The sequence below is a fragment of the Actinia tenebrosa genome, unplaced genomic scaffold (genome assembly GCF_029948245.1).
Source record: "Actinia tenebrosa isolate PJP-AT-01 unplaced genomic scaffold, QUT_ActTen_1.0 PGA_scaffold7__59_contigs__length_16204524, whole genome shotgun sequence".
Lineage (NCBI taxonomy): Eukaryota > Metazoa > Cnidaria > Anthozoa > Actiniaria > Actiniidae > Actinia > Actinia tenebrosa.
The window spans coordinates 15822190-15848175 of NW_028292584.1; the positions used below are offsets into that span (position 1 = coordinate 15822190).

At 37.4% G+C, this 25986-nt stretch overlaps 3 protein-coding genes across 4 annotated transcripts; 1 reads left to right on the plus strand and 2 right to left on the minus strand.

Moving 5' to 3' along the window:
* Positions 1-217: 217 nt before the first annotated feature.
* LOC116286693 (cadherin-related family member 2) lies at positions 218-24331 on the minus strand. 2 transcript variants are annotated; one of them, XM_089040399.1, is made up of 18 exons: positions 24093-24330; positions 15429-15488; positions 14498-14640; positions 13512-13565; positions 12267-12356; positions 12059-12157; positions 11546-11653; positions 10565-10693; positions 10018-10093; positions 9827-9924; positions 8302-8427; positions 6655-6843; positions 5902-6085; positions 5035-5229; positions 3737-3844; positions 3143-3170; positions 2390-2426; positions 218-2022 (listed from the first exon to the last, which is right to left on the minus strand). In XM_089040399.1, exons 1-18 carry the CDS (start codon positions 24169-24171, stop codon positions 1741-1743), a joined length of 2085 nt encoding a protein of 694 aa, XP_088896525.1. In that variant the 5' UTR covers positions 24172-24330; the 3' UTR covers positions 218-1740. The 2 variants fall into 2 exon arrangements, with proteins under 2 accessions (XP_088896525.1, XP_088896526.1); XM_089040400.1 differs by lacking the exon at positions 3737-3844 and having other exon boundaries at positions 24093-24331.
* LOC148905758 (uncharacterized) lies at positions 16489-19550 on the plus strand. The gene has a single exon (XM_089040193.1). It carries the CDS (start codon positions 16600-16602, stop codon positions 19489-19491), a length of 2892 nt encoding a protein of 963 aa, XP_088896319.1. The 5' UTR covers positions 16489-16599; the 3' UTR covers positions 19492-19550.
* Positions 19554-22716, minus strand: LOC148905759 (uncharacterized). The gene has a single exon (XM_089040194.1). It carries the CDS (start codon positions 22578-22580, stop codon positions 21012-21014), a length of 1569 nt encoding a protein of 522 aa, XP_088896320.1. The 5' UTR covers positions 22581-22716; the 3' UTR covers positions 19554-21011.
* Positions 24332-25986: the final 1655 nt, after the last annotated feature.

The following is a 25986-nucleotide window of genomic DNA, read 5'->3' on the forward strand; positions in this document are numbered from 1 at the left end:
TATAATTAAGACAGAAAAATATGAATTGAGAGAAAGATATTCCCAAGAAATAATGAGCTTTGAAGGGAGGAGAATCGAATATAAAAGACGTTTTTGGAGGGAAAAAGTTCAGTTGCTGCCTAAAAGAATTTCAGAAGAAATGCAAGACCTCGATAACTGGTTTATTACCAATGCAAGCTGATAAATGTTTTGAAAAGAAAAAAAAGCTTTCTATAAATGAAGGTAAGAAATGTTTATTTGTAAATTGTAAAAATACGAAGTTTTAAAGCGAATACGTGTGTTTAAATCTTGGTTTTAACTTTACTTCAAATTGTCAAATCAAGTTAGAAGCTTGTTGAAAAGATCATAGATCTTGATGTCGACTTTAAATTACAATTCTGACATAAGAATAAGTGCATAAAGCTTATAAGAAATGCTTAACATTTAACAAGAAAAGAAAAAGTCAATTCATTATTAACTTAGTTATTTCTCCGAAGTATCAGCAAAAGTTTGGCTTAATCAGTCGTCTTTGAATATCTATGTGTTCCAGTGATGATCCGTAGACTATTTCTGAGTGTTTTTTGAAGTTGGGCATTCATTACTTTACCGTTGATATTTGTGATTATTCTCTACTTTCACATCCCAATATTGCCTTGCGTCTTTGGGGGGTAACCAATCAAAAAACTGTCCCAAATTGAAAGGTTTCTTAATTGAATTTATACTATGCCTGCTTTTATCTGTATAATACTGATAATCAGTTTATTCCAAGTTATTTTGGCGTGTACAGATCATCAAGACTTTTGGTGTCACAGAAAATGTATTGATCACTTACGAAAAAATGTTTAAAATTTACCTTAGAAGTCTTCGAAGCTTCTATCTTTTTCTGTTTTTTATTTCTTCATTTTTAGATACCAAACAATGTATTGTCAACATTATCTGATCAGCCTTCAACAAAATAAGTGGGTTTTTACCCTCTGGTTACCCCCAAAAGACGCAAAGTATTATGGGGATGTGAAAGTAGAGAATAGATACTAACCCAGTATAAATGAGTCTGTAATAACAGAGTGCCAACGTCACTAAATTATTTCTTAAGAAATTTACGATTTTTGTGACATTTTCAGAAACTGTATGTAAAAATATAACACAGTTTGGAATTTTAGAGCGATAGATGGCAAAACAGCTGAGATATAGGTAATGATAAAAAGGTAAATTATACACCGTGAAAAGATGAAAAAACTTATTGACGTTTTGGACGCTAGTTTTTTCATCTTTTCACGGTGTATAATTTACCCTTTTATCATCACTGTTTCATTAGAAACACCGACGCAGCTCACACTAGTTTTTAGCTAGTTATATCTTCTAAGATATAGGTAATTTAGTACTAAAATATGCGCATACATTTTCTCTTATTTGGGGCTGGATCTAACATAGTAAGAGAAAATAAGAGAACATGTATGGTGATTTTTGGAGCTTAAATTTCCAATTTCTACGCTGATATGTAGGCAATGTTGTGTTTTCTTCGAATGCGAACATTTCAAAACTAATTAGCAAACTTTGGAATTTGATGGAGTCATGATCCGGTACTCTATCAAGGCGGACACAGTGGTATTTGACTAATTCGAAAACGGTCGATTGGGCCTAACCTTGAGTAAATAGGTCTATAGTCATGGAACACAGCGATATTTTAAGAATTCAGAAAAGTACTATTACTCAGCATATATTCCTTTAAATCATGGGTGACTCAGGTCGCATTGTAGTACTTCATGAACTACTATCTCCGAAGTGTAGTGGCTCATAAGCATGGCAAAGTGTAGACTGATCACCAGGTGATGTGACATTAAGGGCCTGATAAGTATGTGGTGCAGGAGTTGGTTGGTTGGTTTTCAAAGACTGTCTGTCAGGAAGTTCATAATCTGTATCCATAGATGGCTGCTGAGTAACAGATGCTGGTCCTGGTGCGTCGCTTTGTTCTTTGGGTGCAGGAATGACATTTTGTTCATCTGTTGTATGCGAAAAAGCACCCAATTCTTCCTTATGTCTCTCCTACAAAAACAAAACAAAACAACAACAAAAAAAGAAAAAGAACAATGATGATAGACCCATCTACTTCCAGTTTGCGCTTAATATTTTTCTATTTCAAAGCACGCGTCCTTCCCTTTCCTCAAGTATCGCTTCTTTGTTTCTGCCGGTGCTAGCACAACACGGAAAATGTACCAAGAATAACAGGTTATATTGAATGGAATAATAAGAGTAGAGAACAACGTCAGCCGTATTGCGGCAGCCATAGGCAGACTTAATCCCAATCGGTGTTTATATTAATCCCAAAGGTTATTTTATTTCAACGATTAGCAAAATGTGGCCAATTTAAAATAGAAAACGTACATAGTTCACATAAATCACCTTAACTTACCTCTAAAGCAATGTTAGAAAATGCTGAGATCCCATTGCTGGTTAAAACAAAATGTGAAACAATTAATGCAAACTTAACGCCTGCCGGAAATTTTTGTTTACCTCGCTCATTATTCTCAGGGTGCAACCACGTGACTCAGAATCCCTTGAGATATAAATAACAGCCGCCATGTTGGTTGATCTAACAAGAAAAGCTAGTGAGGAATGCTTTGTTATCGTCAACCAAGATGGTGGCTATGACGTAACATGCACCCCAAGAATAGGAGGATACCAATCAAACAGCCGCCATGTTGGTTGATCAAACAAGAAAAGCTAGTGAGGAATGCTTTGTTGTCGTCAACAAAGATGGGGCTGACGTAACATGCACCCCAAGAATAGGAGGATACCAATCAAACAGCCGCCATGTTGGTTGATCTAACAAGAAAAGCTAATGACGAATGCTTTGTTATCGTCAACCAAGATGGTGGCTATGACGTAACATGCACCCCAAGAATATGTTAGAAAATATATACTTTAGACTTTTGAAAATGCTTTACAAATCTTGCACAAAATTCTGAAATTCAGTGCTTCTAATGCGGCCTATTGCGTGCATAAGGACGTGTTTCTTAGTGTTGTTAAATGGGAGGGGTGGGGGGACCAGTACTTAAAAGATTGCTCCACCGTCGTAGACGATTATGCTTTCCCAAAATATTCAAGCATTTTAAATCTATTTTTTATTTATTATTTTAATGCCATCAAAATATTGATTACTCACTGTTTGCTGTCGCATTCAAATGTCTCACCTAAGAAAAAATATCATACAAACATGTTGCAAGAAAGCTCAAAGTTGTATCCATTGCTTAAAATGCATATAACCCTTGTTTAATATTTTTAGCATTGATTCTACCTGGAGTGAATAGTCAATGCCGAAATATTACTTGCTTTTGAGTGTTGCCTCGCGTCTTTAAATATAATTCAAATGTTTATGAATGTGACGTCAGGTTAGGCATTTAAGTGTATTTGTTGTAACAAATAATACTAAATTTTGTCCAAGAGAAAACAAATTTATAATAACTTTCAAGTATACCATGAGTAAAGTAATAAGGATTTTTGGATATTTTTTTGTGTAAAAGAGTAAAATGTCGTATATTTTATGAAGCCTACCCTAACGTCGTAGAAAACATATTGAAAGTATAACCTTTATAACTTAAAGACGCAGCATTCAAACGAAAAAATATTTTACCAGTAAACTTCACTTTAGGTAGAATCAATTAAATAAATACTGAGAATATTGAAACAGGTATAAGCACTTTAAGCTTATACAGAATCCAAATACACAAGTGAAGCGTCCAATTTTAAGATAACTTACGTTTAGTGTTATTTTTCCCTCTCCATATGATGTAATCAAGAAGAAAGGTGTTTAAAGCAAGAATGATTCCAAGTATAACAAACCCTGTTATAATAGTATCTGAGGTAACTGTGAATAAGATTTATAATTACCATCTGTAATTGAAACTTTTCAGTATCAAAACATCGGAAAGTCGAGGATGGTAAAGCAGCAGAGCCCTCTCCTTTCAATTCTGGCTCTCTGACATGTGAGTAGAGTTTGTTAGGTCTATCTCCTGTTTTTACGGGTTTACTCCGGGTATCCGGTTTTCTTCCCTCCACAAGACCAACGAGCTAAATTCTAAATTTATATGTAAGTTAGCCGGGCCAAGGGTTCGTTCTAGATTTCGTTTATCTAGACTTTCGCAAAGAGCAAGGTACGTCGCCACGGACGTCTCGCGACTTTGTCGCTCATTCGCTGCGCTCGACAACTTCTTGCCGCGCTCTATAACTTTTTGCTGTGCTCGAATGAACTTCTCTCGCGAGACTCAAGCCGAGAGGTCGACTTGGGGCAAGTCTTGGTTTGATCCCGCGACTGAGTTGCTGTGCCCTGCTGACTTAAACCAGCACAGAAGTTTTATCAGGCTTTGATCTGTGAGTTAGCTGTGCCCTGACTTAGATCAGCCAAGAGGTTGTTTCAAGGTTCGATCTGTGAGTTAGCCATGCCCTAACTTAGATCAGCCTAGAGGTTGTTCCAGGGTTTGATCTGTAAGTTAGCCATACCCTTACTTAGATCAGCCAAGAGGTTGTTTCAAGGTTCGATCTGTGAGTTAGCCATGCCCTGACTTAGATCAGCCCAGAGGTTGTTTCAGGGTAACTCAGAGTTTGTGATCTGGATATGGATACTGATGGATGCTTGTATTGTTTGTTACTTCCGTTCTGTTAGTTTAATCTTAGCTTTGCGTCGCCGATAGAATGCGATATATTGACGTAATATTGTCAAATTTTATAAGTAATGCTTAATAAACGAGCAGGAGTGTTTTATCGGGTATAAAACACGAGGCGCAGCCGAGTGGTTTTAGACCCGATAAAACACGATCTCCGAGTTTATTAAACGGCTTAAAAAACACATGATGTAAGTTCTCATATTGTACCGAATTCTTTACGAAATGAACGAAGTTTGATAGAGAAAATCCAAGTTAAAGTTTATGCAAATGAAGACGAATCTATATCAGATATAAAACCTCCTTCACGGTCATGATTTCTATTGTGTTTCCTTCATGAATTATTTATGAGTTTTATAAATGCAGTGAATGAGTTCACTTGGAGATCGAAACATACCGCAGTTCGTTGGTGCGGCTCCAAGGTCGTTGTTATTCAAGTCTTTTACATTTATAATAAGAGTAGTGGAGTTAGCCATTTGAGGATTTCCTCCATCAGAAGCCTTTATTATTAAGACGTACTGATCTTTAGATGCTCGGTCTAAAGGCAATTTTAAAGATACTTGTCCTGTTAAGCTGTCGATCGAGAATAGACCTACGAAGGCAGAGAAAAGAAGTAAATAAAAACAGAACGTCTCAGTCTTTACTAATTTTAACTAAGATAGTAACTAACTATTTTTGTGTTTTTCTTCGATTTTTTCCTCTGCACACTATCTTGACTAATTATCCTCATTCTTTAGATCGATCTTTTGTTTGTTCATTCTTCCTTCTGATCTTTATTTTTTGCATCTTAACAGAAAGTGTTATTTTGAGTGCAATTCAAACGGTTTTTTTGGGAGGTTTGAAAAACAGTTTGAATAGAGTGACCATTTACCGAGTACAGTGGCCATCTTAAAATTTATTGTTTGAATTACGACATTATGGGATGCCGAGGGGCAACTATTGGAAAATTTGTAGACTGTACAGCTGTCAGGGTGTCTTTTAATATAACATTAAGCTTTTTGATGAGAAGCACAATCCGAGCAATTAAATTTGCTGGTGCGTACGTAGTTGGAACAATATTGAAAAGCCAAGACAAACTATTTGAAAACAGAACCCTGCCACACTATGCTTTTTTAAATTTCATACGTTTACCCCCTCGGCATATTGCATCCTTCAATTTAAGAAAATAAAGAAATAATACTCAAGACTACGATGCGCGCTATCACTGAAATGGGAAATATTCACACCTGTAGAAAAATGGTCAAGTGTTAACTAACTTCCTTACCCTCGTTGTTCCCAGATGTTATAGAGTATCGAACTGTGCCATTCGATCCAGCATCTCTGTCAGTAGCAGACACTTTGAAAAATATTGAGCACAAGTTTCTGTTGCTTGAGATGCTGACACTGTATGGAAGAGATCCTACGAATTGTGGTGTATTATCATTGACGTCCAGCACTTTCACGGTTACCTGGTATAGCAAAAAATCATACCTTATTGAATTGTCGCCTCATACGAATCGAGTTATCAGTTATGAGCTTTCGGTAAATGCTGTAGTCTGTAATAATAGCATTTTAGTCTTATATTTCTATATATTCATAATTTCCATAAGCTTGTTGAAATAAACTTAGCATCGCTATATGAATTAGGGACTGTTCATTAATTATGCCTCAGGGGGGGCTGGAGGAAAAATCGAAGAAAACCTTGGAAAAATTAAAAAAACCCCAATTTTATCTAAAAACATTTTTTGACCCCCCCTCCTTGTGACCTTTTAGACATACCTTAATTATTTGTTTTACCCCCCCCCCTTTAAGTCAGCAAATATTATTAAAGAACCCCCTTCTTTGTGTGATTTTTTTTCAAAGCCCCCCTACTTTTCCTCCAGCCCCCCCCCCCCCCCCCCAAGGCATAATTAATGAACAGTCCCTTAGCCACCATGAAAGGATGTGTGAAGCCAAACACAACCAGCCGTAGTATGAGCATTTATAATACAAAACTATAAGGCCTTCCTAACTTGAGCCAAATACAAGTTCCCCTTACCATAACCACTCCTTTTCTTGTACCATCTTTATCTACCACAATATTCAATTGGTATTGGTCTCGAGTCTCTCTGTCCAACGCTGCTCCCCCAACTTTAAGGTTTTTGCCGTCTATGGAGAAGAGACTAGATTGTGCACTAGGTATGATAGAGAATGTTCCTCCGATGACGTTGTAGTACTGTTCTACAGGCTGCAAAGAAAAGAAATGTTACAAGTGTTGCTATAGGGATCTGATTTGCCATTCTTAAGATAAACGTGATGCCATGTTGGTTGACTTTAACGAAAGACCGTTGGTCCAGGAGCTCATTACCCGGAGCGTACAACTCACGTATTCTTTCCTTAGACGTTATCGTTTTCCCAGGCCAATAAAGAATATGAATTAAGGATGGTGGGTACAGTTGTCAGCGCGCACTTTTACTGCGCACATTACGTAGTCCACAGGAACTCCAATGTTTTCAAAAATATCATTTTTTAATAGCAATTTTGTTCGTGTGTGTCTATATGGGATAGTTAAATAGTACTGTAAAAATAAAAGTCAAAGTTGTGAAAAGGAGAAAACGACGACTAGATGGTAGATTTGTCGGAAATAGAGTACCGGTGAACCGACAAAAACTAGACGAAAAAGATCAAGAGAGAAAAACTTGAAAACAAACACAAAATATTATTGAAGGAGAGCGAATTATTGAGTTAGATTATCTGATGGAGCAGTTAAAAAGTGGGTGTAGTGAATGTAAAGACGCACTTAAACTTCATGAATTGATCGACGAAAAAAAGTTTGGACTCTTGGTAGTTTGTTTTACATTCAATGCGAATTCGGAGTTTTAAACTGAAATTTCACCTACCATAAACCACTTAGTTTCTTCTATGAAACTCTTGGGGCTTTATTCAATTCTCAATTATCCCTACAAGGTTTTCTTATTGCATTCTCTAGCACATTTAGTGACCGTATTCTTGATCCAGTAGTTCTTGTAGTAGTCCGCCATGTTTACCATCCCATAATGCAATGCTAAACCACGTCTCTCAGGGGAGGGGTGGAGGAAATTTGTAACCATCGCTTGAAAAAAGCTTGAAATCTGATATTCAAAGGATTATAACTACAAAAAACGCATGGCGACCACAGTTTTTTGAATGTGCTATTTCAAAAATAAAAATAGTTTTGGGTGGTTACTTTTTTGATTTTGTGTTTTTGTCCAAAATTGAAATTTTACCTACTTTTGCACAAAAGCAGATAAAAAATGTACTTTCATCTTTGCAACTTCAAATCTTTTTATTAATATGAAAAATATTTATGTTTAAGATTATTTTAGGCAAAATTTCGATGTACTTAAGCCAAACACAAGGGATATGTGATTTTTTGAAGTGCTTCAAAATGCGCTCACGTCATCGGGTCTTTAATGACAATTATATCGCTTGGATGCGCGGGGACCCCCAAATTTTTTCACGTTTTTAGATAGCCCCTTGGGTACTCTAAATAACTGACACAGTTTCATTCAAATAAAAATGGGTCGCGAACTGTACCCACCATCCTTAAGACAGCCATTGTCATATGTAACGTTTATATATTGTACATCGTTATGATTTTTTTTTGATGAAATCCGTCATGAAAACAGTGCATTACACGAACGAAGTTATGTTTTTCTGCACTTACTTCTAAATTCAAAATGACCACATTACTTAGTCCTTCAGCTACAGTGACAGTGTACGACATTTTGAGCATTGAAGCAACTGTTATATTGACCACGGTGAATGCAGGAGGATGTTTGGTCGATGTGGCCTGAAAGAGCGTATACTTTTTACACACTAATGATAAATTAATGTTTTCACTAGGGTCCCAACACAATGTATCAAAAAATATATTTCTAAATAGACAATAATAAAGAAATAGAACACACGCGCGCGTGCTGTGTGCAGTTATAAAGCACGCGGGGGTTTGCAGAACACGAGAGAAGTGTTAGGAGAAGTGTTCTCGACACTTCTCGAGTGTTCTGCCAATCTCCAAGTGCTTTATAACTTCACACAGCACAGCAAGCAAGTTTATCATTTCTTTTATAAAATACAAATAACAATAACCGTTATTTTACATAGGAATGACGCAACGGAAAATGCGCGCGCGTGCATTGTACTCTAGCACGCGCCCAAACCAATCAGAACTCGAGAATTATAACAGTTTTTTATTAATAGGTGTAAAATCTATAAATATATTCATATAAACAAATACATAAGTCGTCCTATTACAATATAGCGTGGTTTTCAAAAACCCGTGAAACAAAGTGTAATTACTAAGGTGTAATAAATAGAGGATATTACATGGGCGCGCGGAGATACGAATTTTATCTTCGAGTGTTCAATTGATATCTGACGAGTGAGATATCTAAATTGAACACGAGAAGATAAAATTCGCATCTCCAAGCGGCCATGTAATGTTCTGTTTATTATATAGATATCGATGAAACTTAAATAAAACAAAAGCTCAAAAATTCTTTATTAAAATACGTTACTATGTCAACAGCGATATCTTCACGTGTTAAAGATATGGTATCTTCCACTGGTGAAAGATATCAAGTTTTCGGCACTAGAGAAAACCTGGTATTTCATCGATATCTATATAATAAATTAAAATACACCGAAAACACAAAAGAAAATCAAAAGAAAATGCGGACAATAAAGTGTATTAAAGTGTAGTACGCTAAAGTGTATTTCGCGGGTTTTTGAAAACCACTCTATACAGTATTGATTTTCTAAGAACATTAAGTTAATGAGATTCTTTCAAAAGACTTTTGTTATATACTATCTGCCACAATGACACGAGCTTGCAGACTGTTTTCTAAAGGTTGCGTGCGCATCCAACTTGACGGGTCACAAAATTGTATTTAAAGATGAGAATAATCAATTTTATGAATTCTTATCGAAAAAAAATTCATAGAAATGTATGATAATTCTCATTATGAAGCTTCTGTTCTGGTATCGTGGCATGCTCCTTAAAATTGGATGCGCACGCAACGTTGAGAAAACGGCCTTTTTACTATACACTATTTAGTATGCAGCATTCGACATTTTTTGAAATAGCTGAATAACTTCCTCTTTAGATTTTACTTTACTCCACCCGTTCCACTCCCCCTGAACTCACTCTTAAAAATACAATCTTACTCGATGTTATGAGTTCCCCTACATACCGTGACGACCAGTAGCTGCGTTCCAATGGTCAGAGGTCCATTGACTGTTATCTCTCCTGTGTTGTTATTGACTTTGTACACGTTACCAGGATTAGTTTCTGATGGACCAAGATGAATTCAATTAGTATTAATGGTTTGCAGATAATTGTCATTTACTCGAATTTGAAGGATATCTTCATCTTTACAAATACCTTGATATATTTTGAATTCTACAGTAGCGTTAAGACTATCCCTGTCTTTAGCCTGGACAGTCGTCACCACGGTTCCCTGGTTATGAACCAATAATCAAAATCAGACAACAAATAATTAAAACATAAGAAACATCACTTTTTACTAAACTGAGCTATTTCATTGTTGGGTACATTCAACCAATAAAGTTCTCTCCCATAATTCCACGCCAAAATTGTAAAGGAAAGTATGCTCCATTGCATTAGTAATCCAATACTTACTGGCGGAGAATCTTTGAATATTGTCATTAAAAAAAAAAATAAATAAATAAAAATAATAAAATAATATAATGAAATAATAAAAAGTCAATTTCTATACTTTTTTTTATAAACGCATTTCAATTGCTTTTATATCTTTTATTGCGAACTAATGACTGTGTGACCTCGTTTTCGTGCACTTGTCAGCCATTATAAATCGGTGTATACGTGAGCCCCTGGGTAGGGAGAATTAGGCAACCACCCTTCCGCGTTCTCCAAGTAAAAACAATATTTCACTTTCCCATTTACTTACCGGCAGAGAATCTTTGACTAGTGTTGCTTCGTACAAATTCTTCTCAAACTTCGCACCCAAATCATCCACATCCTCAACGTTGATGGTCAACACAGCTGTAGAGTTCAGATTAGGAGTGGAAAGGGTGTTCTGTGTCCATGAAAAGTAAACAGATAAAGAAATAAAATACAAAAATATAAAAGAATAATGGACCGTATAAAGTATTAAAGTTTATATAAGTAATGTTAAACTAGATATAATTAGCTGAATATCTTAAAAAAACTTTGTAAAATCTAAGTTCATTAGAAAATATTTGGTGCTGCAAAATTTCCTTCCTTCCTTCCTTCCTTCCTTCCTTCCTTCCTTCCTTCCTTCCTTCCTTCCTTCCTTCCTTCCTTCCTTTCTTTCCTTCTTTTGAAGCCGGCTTATCACTCTTTTTAAAATTAAGATTATGAATCCACAGGCAGCCCAAGCAGTGTTCTTGAGGCCTAAATAAGATTTACTTTTTTTGTATACCTAGTTTCGAATTGTAAAAATTGCTGCCAATAGACTTATCTTAATGTAAGCTTACCGATAAATAGAGGTGTTTTTAACAGTGTCAGTTCTCCCCGTAAGAAAAAAAGACAAAGCAGGAAACCTCGAAGGCGACCAGCTCTCACTCAAAGCCATTTTAATGGTCAAAAATGCTAACTTTCAAAATTTATAACCGCATCCTCCTAGAACGATAAATTTCCTTTCCATAGGTACCTATTTGACCTTTATTTGACCTATGTCACTGATACCATCTAGCAATTCCCCGTATTCGAACAAAAATGTTACGATTTTTTCTATAGCTTCATCCGCTATGCTTCACTAATAGAGCAAGGAACCAAAGGTAGCTAAAAGGCGCGCGCTCTCATTGGTTGAATGACAATTATATGTCTTGGTACAAAAATGCTAGTCGCCACAGGAGAATCTACAATAAAATAACAGATTTTGAATATTCAGACGACATTTACACACCTTTGCGATAATTCGAAGCACGAACTGTTTTGTACCATCGTCATAGTCAAGAGATTTCTTCAGTTTAATTTCGTTATCACTGGAATCAGGGAATTCGAATCTTCCTTCCTGGAAAAGTGAATGTTATTTTCTCAGCAATAGTCTTCGTTGAAGATAACAAGTGAGACTTGACTTTATAAGGAATTATAGAAAAAATACAGGAGGAACAACATCAAGAAATCAAATTCTTATAATCTAATAGACCTATTTAACTTGGGTATACTCTTTCCCCATTCCAGACAACGTGTCATTCTTTTGAGAATACGGTTCTTTGTTTGAGTTGTAGCCATGCATATTCATATCTCGATTTTCTCCTGCGCAACCATTAAACAAAGAAATGATACTCTAGGGAATGACAGGTGGTCTGTAATGGAATAACATATTATTCAGACTAGTGGAGAACTGTGGAGAGGCCTATTAGACACCTATTAGACACAGCAACATCTACTTTCAACTCCTTTATATGACCCTTACCTCATTACCAGTTTCAATGGCAAATACGAAGGCATTAGCAGGGGATGAATCTGCATCGGTTGCACTCACTGTAAACACTAATGAACCTACAGAGGTATCCTGAATGAAAAGACTTTTTATCAATTACTCTAATTATTTCAAATTCATATTTTGATATTCTATCAAATACCGGTATTGAATTAAGACACTAAACACTATCCCTCCTGACCTCTTTAATGCTGATATTCTTCGGCAGGTTGGTGAAGACCGGAGGATTGTCATTAATATCCCGGATCTGTTGAATCACATCTGCTTCTCCCTAGAAACATTAAAGTATTGAATATTTAGTCAAGTCAGGATTGACTTGAAAATAAAAATATATGGAAAAAATAAATATTATCATAAACTTACTAGTATACTATCACGATCATCTGATTTACTAACTTTAACACTATCTATCCTGTGATAGATAGTGAGTAGCGAAAAACAAACAAGTGCATGGACAAGTTTTGCTGAATCTCTGCTTGTTTTCTAAAAATATCTTTAAAAGTTAATGTAGAAAAGACAAGCCTGTATCAAGGAAAGGAATAGAGGTTTTGGACGGGACGGTACAGATAAGTAAAAACTGAAGAATTATAGCAATTTTAACACGAAAAAGCGGCCGTCTAATTTCATTGAGGTTTTCATGTGCAAACTTACCGGACGCACGAACAACTGACTACACGATAACGATAGCATTTTAAAAGATTTCCTCAAAAGACCACTAAAAATCCACAAGACAACTTATTCACATTTATTCAAGAAGAATTTTAAACGGTAAGAACAGACGAAACACTAAAGTGCAAAGTGCAAATTAACTGACAAGAAGCCTAAGCGAATTGTAAACATGGCACTGGCTTGAATGATCTGACAACAAAGTATTTGGGAATAATAAATCCGTTTAGTTTATTACTCATTCAATTAGAAAAGCACCCAAGAACAGATAAAAAGATGGAAAATATTGGAAGGATAGTTTTGACTGTAATATTAGAGACAAAAAGCTATAGAAATAGAGCACTACTTGAAGTTTAAGCTTATACGTTAAGATAGTCCAGTTCGCAAAGATGAATGAAAACGGTGCCACCAGTTGATCGTCGTTTTGTTCAGTAAAGTTTTCAGTGTCATTCTTTGTTTTCAAAACTATAATATTAGCTAGTAGGTTTATGCTAAAACAATTAGACTACTCGTTCTCTTTTTGGGATGGGATGGGATGGGATGGGGATGGGATGGGATGGGAATGGGAATGGGATGGGATGGGGATGGGATGGGATGGGATGGGATTGGATGGGATGGGATGGGATGAGATGGGAGATAAAAAACGATACCACTGACAGCTTTTTAGCAGTATTATTTTTCAAATACAACACTAGATAACCGTTGCTCTTCTTTCATTGGTGAATTGCCGTTACATGTTAGTATCATGTTATGTTCTTACTGTTTTTGTGCCGTCTGATGCAAATACTTTGTATCTAAACGGGCTCCCCATCGCCTGCAAATACAATAGTATCATTATCATAATTTGAAATAGTGGTAGTGGTAGTGGTAGTGGTAGTGGCAGTGGTAGTGGCAGTGGTAGTGGCGGTGGTAGTGGTGGTGGTAGTGGTGGTGGTAGTGGCGGTGGCAGTGGCGGTGGCAGTGGCAGTGGCAGTGGCAGTGGCGGTGGCAGTGGCGGTGGCAGTGGCGGTGGCAGTGGCGGTGGCAGTGGCGGTGGCAGTGGCGGTGGCAGTGGCAGTGGCGGTGGCAGTGGCAGTGGCTGTGGCAGTGGCAGTGGCGGTGGCAGTGGCAGTGGCGGTGGCAGTGGCAGTGGCGGTGGCAAGTGGCGGGTGGCGGTGGTAGTGGCGGTGGCAGTGGCAGTGGCGGTGGCAGTGGCAGTGGCGGTGGCGGTGGCAGTGGCGGTGGCAGTGGCAGTGGCGGTGGCAGTGGCAGTGGCGGGTGGCAGTGGCAGTGGCGGTGGCGGTGGCAGTGGCGGTGGCGGTGGCGGTGGCGGTGGCGGTGGCAGTGGCGGTGGCAGTGGCAGTGGCGGTGGCGGTGGCAGTGGCGGTGGGCAGTGGCAGTGGCAGTGGCAGTGGTAGTGGCAGTGGTAGTGGCAGTGGTAGTGGCAGTGGTAGTGGTAGTGGTGGCGGTAGTGGTGGTAGTGGCGGCGGTAGTGGTGGTAGTGGTAGTGGTGGTGGTGGTAGTGGTGGTGGTGGGTAGTGGTAGTGGTGGTAGTGGTAGTGGTGGTAGTGGTAGTGGTGGTAGTGGTAGTGGTGGTGGTGGTAGTGGTGTGGTGGTGGTGGGGGTGGTGGTGGTAGTGGTGGTGGTAGTGGTGGTGGTAGTGGTGGTGGTAGTGGTGGTGGTAGTGGTGGTGGTAGTGGTGATGGTGGTGGTGATGGTGGTGGTGGTGGTAGTGGTAGTGGTAGTAGTGGTAGTGGTGATAATTACCTCTCTGTCAATAGTTTTCTTTACTGTTGCATTTCCAGTAGCGCTGTTAATGTTGAACCATTCACTTGCTTTAGAATCAAGACTGTACGTAACAACATGTCCTGCAGTTGCATCAGTTGCTACGAACTTGTAGTAAAATGTACCTGGGGGAAAAAGATATCCCAAATATAGAATGAATCTAGATAGATTAATTTTTAAAAAGATTTCGTTTTCCTTTGGTCTCTTGCTACTATCTAATATGGAGGCCATGTTGCATACGCCTTCCGAAGGATCCTCCTAACGAAAATTAAACTATCTGAAGCTTATGTTGTGCAACATAAAGTACAGTTATGAGGAGTTAATTATTTTATAAACCTGTTTCTTTAAACCATTTTTTACCAAGTTTTACACTCGGCCGTGTGAACGGGGCATTTGTGTGAACATCAGATCAGCAAATTCATTGTTTGAACGTAATGTCAACGCCAGCATGTTGCTGGTTTTAATCATTCCCAAGGGAGTGAAATAACAAAAGAGACGGCAGCCATGTTGGATGACATAACACGAGAATTCATTGACAATTATGTTGATAACTTAAACCAAGATGGCTGCTTTGAAGTCATGTGCAAACGAAGAATTATTGGTAGTTAACAAACTATTTTTTATTGGCTTTCTTTCTCAATAACACCAACGTTTAGTATACCGCCTTGTTTTTTCTTTTTCCTTTTTTTCCCTCTCTCTCTCTTTAGGAAAAGAATTACAAATCACCAGCTTGGCATTATTTTATTCTAGAAAGGAATTTTAATGGAGGTCTGGTAACAATCTGCTGGTGCACAGCATTGTGGGACTGAATGGATGACTGAATTAACAGGTCACGTGACCTTACCTCCCTCAAAACAAGGAGTTGTGTCAAAGTGAAGACCAGAACCTTATGCACAATATTTTAAGTCTTTACCTGGTGGTAATCCTTCTGTTATTACAGAAGGAGTAGAGTCTTCAAATACTGGTGTGACGGCTGAAGGACAAAACAATCAACTGTCAATAGTTCTATATCTTCACTGCGTAATCATTACCTCATCGCAGATGGTTAAGTTATGGGAGAAAAATCCGCAAAAACTGAGGTAATAGGTATGTAATGAAGGTACATGTGGCGTGATATGTCACCGCCACCAGGGGAGTTTCTCGAAGTTTCTCGAAAAAATACAGCAAAACAAAGATATTAATAGAAAATGCAAGAATAAACTTGGAAGAAATAAAAAAAGAGCTCCTAAATGCATTGGCAGCAAGTGATAAGAAAAATATCTACATTGATATCGTAAACGAGAAAAAGCTTTCTGAATTGGTAAGAGCAATGGTGCACTTATTTAAAAAAAGATGCATTGAAATCTATAGAAAAAAAGAGATAAAGAAGGCAGATAAAGGTAAAGGCCATTTGTGTGTAGACTGGATGAAATATATCAAAACGTTTTTAGGCCAGGGGCTGACACGACGGTGAGAGTTACTTTGTGGCATTTTTAGCGAAAGCAAAAGCAGTGCACGAGAAATACATGGTTTTGTTACAGTTTTGAACGGTGTTGTGTACAACACGATGCATAAACACATATGTGAAAAGAAAAAGTTGGAAGAGAATGAAAATCAAGACGAATACAAATTGAGGAACGAAGAATCCAAAGAAAAACTGTACTGTTTTGCTGGTTCCTAAATGTTGTTGGGATATGTTGTTGTTGTTGGCCGCTGTTTGTAGCTGCTGCTTCTGTGGTGTACTTTGCCGACCATTCAGATTTTTCCTTATACTTTCGACCTTCTAACTTAACTTAACGATTTCTAGCTTATTTGTGGCTTTTTTAGTTATTGCTTCAAGCACATTCAAGTGGCCGAAAAACTTTTCCCTCCCAGGGAACCCCGAGTCCGCCATTTTGTTTGTTTTGCCTGCTTGATTGGTCACTTCCGGTGCTGACGTCAATTTTACTAAAAATAGCTCAGACGTAAAACACATCGGACGTTTTATATATTCTCGGTTTTCACTTTACGTCATAGGGTATCGTATTTCCGGTCGTCGGCCATATTGGTGTACAGACGGCTAATTTGCATATGTCAAATTGCAATGTTTTGGCTTAGGTTTTAGTATGTTTGAAAGTTGTAGCGAGGAATCTGACGAATCTGCTCAAGAAATATTAGAAAAACCCGATGAAAAATATTGCCCTCTTGTTCCTCTGTTATCGGAATACTCTAAAAAGCTAGAAAGTCGTGTAAAACGTCGTTATGTAGAGAAAATTTCAGTGATTGGTATCGACCCGGCTACGCTGTGGAATGCGAAGTTGGATCCGGAATGTTTACCTCCTATCGAAGCTACGGATCTATTATCCTATTTGGTTTTGGATACCAGCTTTTATACAGCTAAGCAGTTCAAAGCCTTTAAGAGTTTGGAAGCGTATAATCAGATGGTTTCTGGATTTATCACCAGCGTACAAGGGAAGGTTATCGCGGGAAAGTACGTGGTCTTAGCAAAGGTGCGACATTCCCAGCGTATGAATGACCCTCCGATCCCCATTTGGATTATTTCAAGTGAAGAAGGAACTGTTATTTCGGCCCACTGCATGGGATGTAAGGCAGGTTTAGCGGAAACGTGTTCCCATGTTGCAAGCGTGCTTTTTTATATCGAAGCATGGACAAGAATCAACGGAAAACTAGCATGTACCCAAGTCAAATGCACGTGGCTTTTGCCGACCTACGTGAATGAAGTTCCCTACGCTAGAGCTCGGGATATCAATTTTAAATCATCTAAGAAGCTAAAAGCTGAGTTGGACTTTAAGATAGATGCCTGTGTGGGGGAGAAACAGTCAGAATCCAGCGCTCAAGCAAGGCCTTGCAAAACATCGAACGTTTTAAGACCACCAAATGAGGATGAAATGAACGCTCAGCTGGAAAAGTTGAATGGTTTGAATGCAAAACCAGTCATCCTAAGTCTATTTAAACCTTATTGTGATAGATTTATATCAAGAAGCCAACATGTTGCTACAATACCAGATTTATATGACCCTGGTTACCTCAACCTCAGCTATCCAGACCTGCTAAAAAAATGTTTCGAAGTCAACTTAAACCTTGATGATAGAGCACTACATGCCATTGAAGCAGACACAAGAAAGCAATCCAAGGGTAACCTCTTCTACCGACATCGGGCTGGCCGCATTGGTGCTTCAGTCAGTTGGTCTGTGGCACACAGTAATGCGACGCAGCCTTCACAGTCTTTGATAAAGTCTCTCTGCTACCCCCACTTGTTTAAAGTCACCTCGAAAGCTGTTACCCATGGCAAGAAACATGAGGCATCTGCTGTTGAGGCATATGTTTCTCTTATGAAGCAGACTCACAAAGACTTTCAAGTTGGGTATTGTGGAATTATTGTGGATAAAGAACATCCCTGGTTGCATGCCACTCCTGACTTCATGCCTTCTTGTTCCTGTTGTGGTGATGGTTGTGGGGAGGTTAAATGTCCCTATGGAATTGAAAATGGTGATTTTAATTCCTACATTTCAAAGACCTCCTGTCTTGAAAAGGTAAATGGTCAATTCAGGATGAAGAGAAACCACCAGTACTATTTCCAAGTCCAGCAGCAGCTGAATATAACTAAGATGAAGTACTGTGACTTTGTTGTCTTTGCCTTCAATGCTAGTAATCAACCAGTGTTTTATCATGAAAGGATATATCCTGATTACATCCTGTGGGAATCACTACAACCAAAGCTGACCAAGTTTTGGAGGATTTGCATTCTCCCAGAAGTTTTGGGTCGATGGTACACAAGAAAATGCCACATGCCAAGTCTAACACAAGTTTCAGTAGTTTGCAATGACATTTCTATTTGTTATTGCAGAAAAGCTACTGAAGAGGAAACCATCACCTGCTCCAACCCCAAGTGCCCTTTTATAAAGTTTCATTCGTCATGTCTGGGAATAAGTGATCAAGTCCCGAGGATTTGGTATTGTCCTACCTGTCGTCTGCTGCCAGAATTCAAAAGAAGTGCAAAAACCAGGAATGCAGCAGAGCAGGATACATGTAACAAAGCACTCAGCCTGGATAGCATCTGCATTTGTAAGTCCAAGCCAAGATTAGATCAAAGGCTTCTTGAATGTCACAGTAAAGACTGTCAAAATGGAAAATTCTTTCATTTAGACTGCCTTAATTATAAAAGGATGCCAAACAACAGCAAGAGTACATGGATTTGCAACAACTGCAAAGGAAAGCCCCACAAAGAAAATAAACCTAAAGCATCCCATGCCACCACCACACCACAAGTTGAATGTAATGGTTCTACATCAACTTCTTCCAAACAATCTACCACTTGTACTTCTTTGAGTCCACAAGATCTTACTTGCAGTGATGATGATAACAGTGTTTATGATCTATCTGACATCATTGATGATGACCTATTTGATGATCCATCTGACAGTGATGATGCTGTAGAGATAACTAATGTTACTCAGGGAAACACTGATAAGACAGCCTCTTTGGGAAATTTAACCCAGGCTGACTATGATACCATTGAATCCCCAACTGGATGGCTAGACTGCACCATCATTCAACAAGCCCACATTGTCCTGAAACAGGTAAATTCAATGATTGATGGTTTTCAAAGAACCACCTTGGGACCAGTAAGGAACTTTGATGTGTTATCAAGCGAATTTGTGCAAATTCTTCATACAGGAAATCAGCATTGGGTATGTACGAGTTCTGTAGGCTGTTTACCTGGCATAGTAAACTTGTATGACAGTTTATTTCATGACGTCATTGTAGATGAAGTAGAACAACAAGTGAAAGATTTAATGGCAGACAAATTTGTAAGAATAGATATTGTACCAGTCCAGCAACAAAGAAACGGCAGTGATTGTGGTGTTTTCTCTGTCGCATTTGCGACATGTATTGTGCATGGTCTCAACCCTGGTACAGCCAAATTTGATATACCACAAATGCGGCCACATTTATCAAGATGTTTAAAAACTGGAGTGATCACCCCATTTCCATAGAGTTGTACAGCTTTTATAAACTGGTATAAATTTTACATTTTAAATAATATTAACCAGAAGTGTAATAGTGTATACAAGTTTATTATTATCAAAATATAATGGAAGAGTACCCTACCACTAGGATCTAAAGGAGTATTCAAATTTTTTCTAGAGGGGGGAATATGAGGATTTTGAGGGGGGGGGGGGGGGTACCATTTTTCCCATAAATGATTTTTTGGGAGGGGGTAACAAAAATTTCCCCAGGAATAAAATAACTTTACCTTGATTGATTGACATCTTTTGAAGGGAAAAATAAAAAATTCATAAAACACCCTCTAGATAAAATATGAACACTCCCTAAGGGTGATCAAGTCATCACCTAAAAATGCTTAAAATATAATAACATGTTATTGTTTATTTTAGTTGAGATATAAGATTATTTATTATTCACTCAATGATAATTATTATGCAATGGTGTGATTAATAATTGGAAACTGTAAAATCTTATGAAAATTTTATTAGCAATCAGCCGAGTCATTTTTCAACCTGTGATAAGCTTATTAGTCAGCCACCATCAATGGTGGAATGGTTCAATGTAACATTCTTATTACTGAGTGCATTCCTGATGATGGACACTTAGCTTGAAATCAATTTATTCAAGATCGAAGGAAGAACTCAGCATTGCTAATATCACATCAAGAATCAATGAAACAATTGCTATTTCATATTTAAAATTTTTTAAAATGAAACTATTTTATTAGCATTTGACTGAAAATGCTGTCAGGAAGTACATCAGAACTACAATAATGAAGGAGAAAGTAGAAAAAAATACAGTTTGTAAGTAAACCATGTAGAGAGAAACTGAAATGAAAACTCTGCTGAAATCTACAAATGGAGGCTGTACATAACCATTTAATTTGAATTTTGATTTAAAAACTGCAAGTCCCTGTAATAATCCATTTATAATAGATACAGCATAGCCCCCTCCACTGTGGGTAATATCAAATAATTATGTCTTGTTATTTTTCCTGAACTCTGGAACTCACTTCCAATATCTCTCCGAAATGCATCAAGTCTTGCCTCATTCAAAACTGAACTTAAAACTTATCTCTTCAAATTAGCATATTCTTTGTAAATAATTTTATTTTGTCGTTGTCTTTGTCGTTTGTTTACTAGCGCTTAGAACAGATTTGTATTTGCGCTTTATAAATAAATATTATTATTATTATTATTATTATTAATTGTTTCTGTCAGCAGTGCAGGCACTAAAAGGGGGACAATTTTTAAGAGTAAAAAGAAAACAATGCATTCTCAATAATTGTGGAATGTAGGTTTGTGGAAGTGCCTTAAGCTTGGATCTTTTTTTTAATTAAAACATATTTTTGTCAGGATTAACTCCAAGAGCATGATGCTCATCATTGAAGGGAGTCTATGACAAAAATTGAATGCATTTTTTTTTTTTTATATATAAATTCTGATTGCTCATCACTGCCTGAGTGACCCCAACTAGCTTCATTCCACATGAAAATAACTGAAATTGCCTAGTCAAATGGTACTATAGCAGGGCATAAATTAACCAGAGCAGAGCAAACCTTTATGATTCGATCGAGTGCTGGAATTCTATCTTCAGTAGGTCCATGAGGATTGCTCATTAAAAAATCAGTTGACAGTGTTCCCTGTAACATTGTATACTTGCTGCGCAAAAGACCAATGACTCTTTCCACATGGATGCGAACATTGGCAATTCCCCTTGTGGTTTCAACATCAACAGGGTCAAGCTGCTCTTTGCCTTTGATGAAAGCTGGAATTACCAATATTGCCCTCCTGAATGCCACACTCTCATGTATCGTGAAGCCCCGATCAGCCATCACCATGTCACCAGGAACCAACTTGCTCAAAATCCCACAGTTCTCTGTCAAAAACTTATCTGAGGTTCTACCACCCCATGCCTCAGAAACAAATGAAATTGTGCCTTGTGGAGTTATTCCAATCAAGACTTTGATGGTGTTGTGATGTTTGTAGGAGCTAAATGTTTGTGCTCTAGCAAGTAAATTTGTAGGTTTCTCGATAAAAATCTCGAAACAGTCAATTATTACGGTCGTTTTAGTTCCAAAGCTGAACTTAAAACATTGTGGCATTGATCGTATCAAGCTTTCACGGTCTGGCCAGTGGATAAATGGAGATAATCGTATGTCCATAGTTGTCAACCAAGAATGAAATGTTCTAGATACTGTGGGCACTGAGATGTTGAACCTATAAGCAAGGTCTTGATATGGTACATCCAATCTTAACTTTATCAAGACCATTACATATTCTTGAAAAGGACTAAGGGTTTGGGAGCGACGGGAGGCAAACGGTGACACGAGTTCAAACACAAAGTTCAGGATTTCATAAGAGGGAAGGCCAGTATAAAATAGTACTTTATCATCGCTATTTCTAAAATAATCTTCGTTAAAATCGGTGACTTTCTCGTTTGACTTAAATAAATAATCAAACTCGTCTGTCTGTGAAGAGGCATCATAAGACTTAATCTTAGGCGTACGTGCCAACCCTTCGGTCTGAGTGCTCATCTCGGCAAAGCTTTTGACCTCAGTCTGCGATGATTTTTCGTTTTCATCAATGTTTTGTTCCGCGAACGACACATCAATTTCTTCTGTTGTCGAAGATGCAAAAGCGATATTAGAGACTTGAGTCCCTTCATCATTCAACCGAAGTCTTTTCTCTTCGATCGTCCCTTTCGCGTCTTCAAGCTTCTTCTTTCTTCTAGCTTTGGCTCTCTCTGCTCGTTCCTGGACTACTTTCCCCTTGTCTTTGTTGTTAGTTTTCGTGTGCCCAAGGTTGAGTGTAGGCACCCAATCAGCATTATATTTATCCCACGGTTTTGCTGGACGTCCGGAGATAAAATGACGGCTACAAACACGGTCGTTTTTAAGGATTTGTTCCGTCAAGTCATCTCTGCTTATAGCCGCGATCCACTTCGTTCGACGCTTTATTGAAAGCTCTTCTGCCTCTTCACCGTGATTTCTATCAATTACTGGCACTCTGAAGAAGGAAACATCTTTATCTCGACCACTTCTTAAGTGGCAATCCACAAATAAGCACAGAACCATCTTAACTATTATTATTATTATTAACTTTACTTCATACTACGAGCACTTCAAGTGTTTGTTTGTACACCACTATGGCGGATAGCAACGGTTGTCAAGGATTTGGTCACGTGAGTGAAAACCGAGAATAGGAAGATGGACACTTCTAGTTATGAACTTCTGCTATAATATAATAACTTTCATCAGGTTTTCAAACAAAGTGCTCAATGACAGTTATAGTCAGAGCAGTGTAAAGTGAAAAAGAAAGAAACAAACTACTATAAGTCAGTGTATTCTTCACGGCAAATTTGTTTCGTATGGTCGAACTGACCACACTCTTCAGGTGAACACACTACATGACCGTTGGTTCACTTAAGGTTTAAATCCAATCTTAAATCTAAACAACGCTTAGTATAAGGCTACACATGTTCATGACAGATCTGTTATTAAGCACTTAGAAATTCAATTTATATCGCTATAAAATCTGAGTAAATATTTACGCTTGTTGTCTACATGCGGAAACAAGTTCGTTTCCTTTGTTGAGGAAAGCGTTCTTATGAACGTTCTTAGTGTACGCTAAGAACGCTTAGTCCTAAGAACGCTTCCCTCATATATACATATACAGATTTCCAAAAATTCTGAGCTCGTAACATATACATATGTCTATTTTTTTCGGATGCAGAACAATGGGCCGGGAAAACGATCGGAAACCAATGGACTTTTTTGAAATCACTGTTTATATATATAAAGGTTATCATTCGGCTAACAGCTGATACGGCTGTGTAATTTTTCGAGTCACGAATTAAGATACAAGTGACGACGAGTAAAAAAGGAAAGCCCTATCAGATACTTAGCCTACCGATCGATAAGTTGTTTATCATTAATTCTGCAAAGAAATGCTCAAACTCCCTCTAAACCCTATCGTACCTAGAGCGAGCAGATGAGAGGTGCTGATACGGCCTCAGATCAGGCATGTTCTTTTTCCATATCACACACGTTCTTTGCAGAATTAAATGACAAATATCAAAGATTACTTATAGGCCCAAAAAGTTTGAATATTTAATAAATATCTCATTTATTTAGATGATTATCAGTTGATGTTACTTACATCAAAGCAAGGCATGTAGTGGTTTTATCACTAATACACGGTCATGTTTTGGACTTTTTCCCATTTTTGGATTATTAGATCAAGATATTCGAATATAATTTATGCATAAATAAATAGATAAATAAATAAATATATATATATACACTCGATCGCAGAAACTTTGTAGTATACATTTATACATTTATACAGATATCTAATGAGATGCATAATGCAAAATAACCATTTTCAACGCTTAAAAACAACTAATTTATAATCTGTACGATCCAATAGACAAGAAAAAATATTTTGACAGTCATTGAATGAAACAAACAGCAAATAAAACGATTTTTCTGTTTTGCATATCATTAAATATACGTACTGAATAAATTAGATATATGTATAAATGTATACTACAACGTTTCTACAATCGAGTGTATATATCGACTTACCGCTACAAATGCCTAATGAGCAGGAGACCACAATAAGACGAGCAAGAAGACGAAAGTACAACTTTCTGTTTCTGTTCATATTGGAGTGTGACGTTTGGCATTCGATATCTTTGTATGGTGTAAAACCAGTGTTGTGATATCAAATTGATCGTTGGGAATTATCTGAAGACAACCATGTTTGCAAAGAGAGCTGTGCCAGATTTCAGGTTTGAACACAACTTGTGTTATGTTTTGACGTATCTTAAGTACTGATGACGTCATAATTTAAAATTAATTCACTCGTAAAGAGCACTAAAGCTTTTGATAATAGGCGGTTTGCAACAAACAGTCATGTGCTGATATATCAATCATACGGTAATTTTCCAATTTTTATTTTTCAATTTTCCGAAGCTAAAACGTAAAACCTAAAGCCGGTTTTGTTTTGTTTTGTTTTTGGTTCGACGTTTTGGGGGCTCAAACAAAACAGCGGATTTTTGAATTCCCCACTCCCCCCATCCCCCCCTCCCGTTTTCCCCCTCCCCCATCCCCTCTTTCGGAAAATTGTGGCTACGCCACTGATCTATATTTAATTTATATATATATAGTTAAACCTTAGCATGCAGGCAAATTTGGGCGACTTCTACAAACCTCTAAGACTGATAGCTCGAGAAGAAGCAAATAGTTTCCTCCTGGAAATTAAGAAGTGATCAAATAAGAATCAAAATACGAGATTACTTATTGGAAATATTTTCTTAAACCAAAGACCTTTGAAACCGCGCTTTACTTTCGTGATAAATAAACGAACTTTAGTTGTGCAAATCATGATAGGGATGTTGCTGTCCTTTGCTGGGGTTCACTGCCTCGAGCGACGGAAATGTTCATCAGCTTAATCAAAAGTTTTCAATAGATATATATTATATTATATTTTAAAATAGTTATATATAAATCTAGAGAAAAAAATGAAAAGACCTTCGCTAAAATGTTTTCTAAATGCTCTTAAACAAAATAGAAATATTGAATATCGAATGGCGATAAGCAAACATATCGTTGCAAAACATATAAGTAAATGGAAACTCATCAATCCAGCTTTGTTTTCAATAGAGTTCTTTCTGTTTGACAGCACATAGTGGTCAGTGGTTGACAGCAACTTGAAGCAGATAATGAGATTTAAAGATTTTTGTTAGCACGTTACGTCATTGCCGCCATATTGGTGGTATTCTCGACTTTCACATCCCCATAATGCCATGCGTTTTTGGGGGGTAACCAATCAAAAAACTGTCCCAAATTGAAAGGTTTCTTAATTAAATTTATACTATACCTGCTTTTATCTGTACAATACTGATTATCAGTTTATTCCAAGTTATTTTTGTGTGTACAGATCATGAAGAGTTTTGGTCTTACAGAAAATGTATTGACTTACGAAAAAATGTTTAAAATTTACCTAAAACGTCTTCAAGCTTCTATCATTTTTCGTTTTTTATTTTTTCATTTTATCTTTGGATACCAATCAAGGTATGATCAACATTGTCTGATCAGCCTTCAGCAAAATAAGTGGGTTTTTACCCTCTGGTTACCCCCCAAAGACGCAAAGGATTATGGGGATGTGAAAGTCGAGAGTTAAAAAAATTCCATTGCCTCCTTACCACCAACATGGCCACCATGTCTTTAATTTTGTATTATCATTGAACTTATTTAAGGTCAGCTTCGACGCATCGTCAATTTTTAACTTTGGCAATTTTTTTCTATTTCTTTAAAATCGAAAACGAGCTGAATTTACTGCTCGATATCAGCTGGTTTTTGATCATCTTTGAAATTCCCTATGACTACTGACCCAGCATAAAATGTAAAATATACAAAATATCTATATTTGAATTAATGTATGTTGTGGGAACTTTATATCTGTTAATAATAATAG

What these genes read in the sequence shown, in the direction of transcription:
- LOC148905758 (XM_089040193.1), top strand. Translation starts at nt 16,600, where the DNA reads ATGTTTGAAAGTTGTAGCGAGGAATCTGACGAATCTGCTCAAGAAATA.
- LOC148905759 (XM_089040194.1), bottom strand. Translation starts at nt 22,580, where the DNA reads ATGGTTCTGTGCTTATTTGTGGATTGCCACTTAAGAAGTGGTCGAGAT.
- LOC116286693 (XM_089040399.1), bottom strand. Translation starts at nt 24,171, where the DNA reads ATGAACAGAAACAGAAAGTTGTACTTTCGTCTTCTTGCTCGTCTTATT. An exon ending in AGAAAACTATTGACAGAGAG is followed by an intron (nt 13,566 to 14,497) that starts GTAATTATCACC and finishes TTGTATTTGCAG; the next exon opens with GCGATGGGGAGCCCGTTTAG. An exon ending in TAGTCAAAGATTCTCTGCCG is followed by an intron (nt 10,094 to 10,564) that starts GTAAGTAAATGG and finishes GTTCATAACCAG; the next exon opens with GGAACCGTGGTGACGACTGT.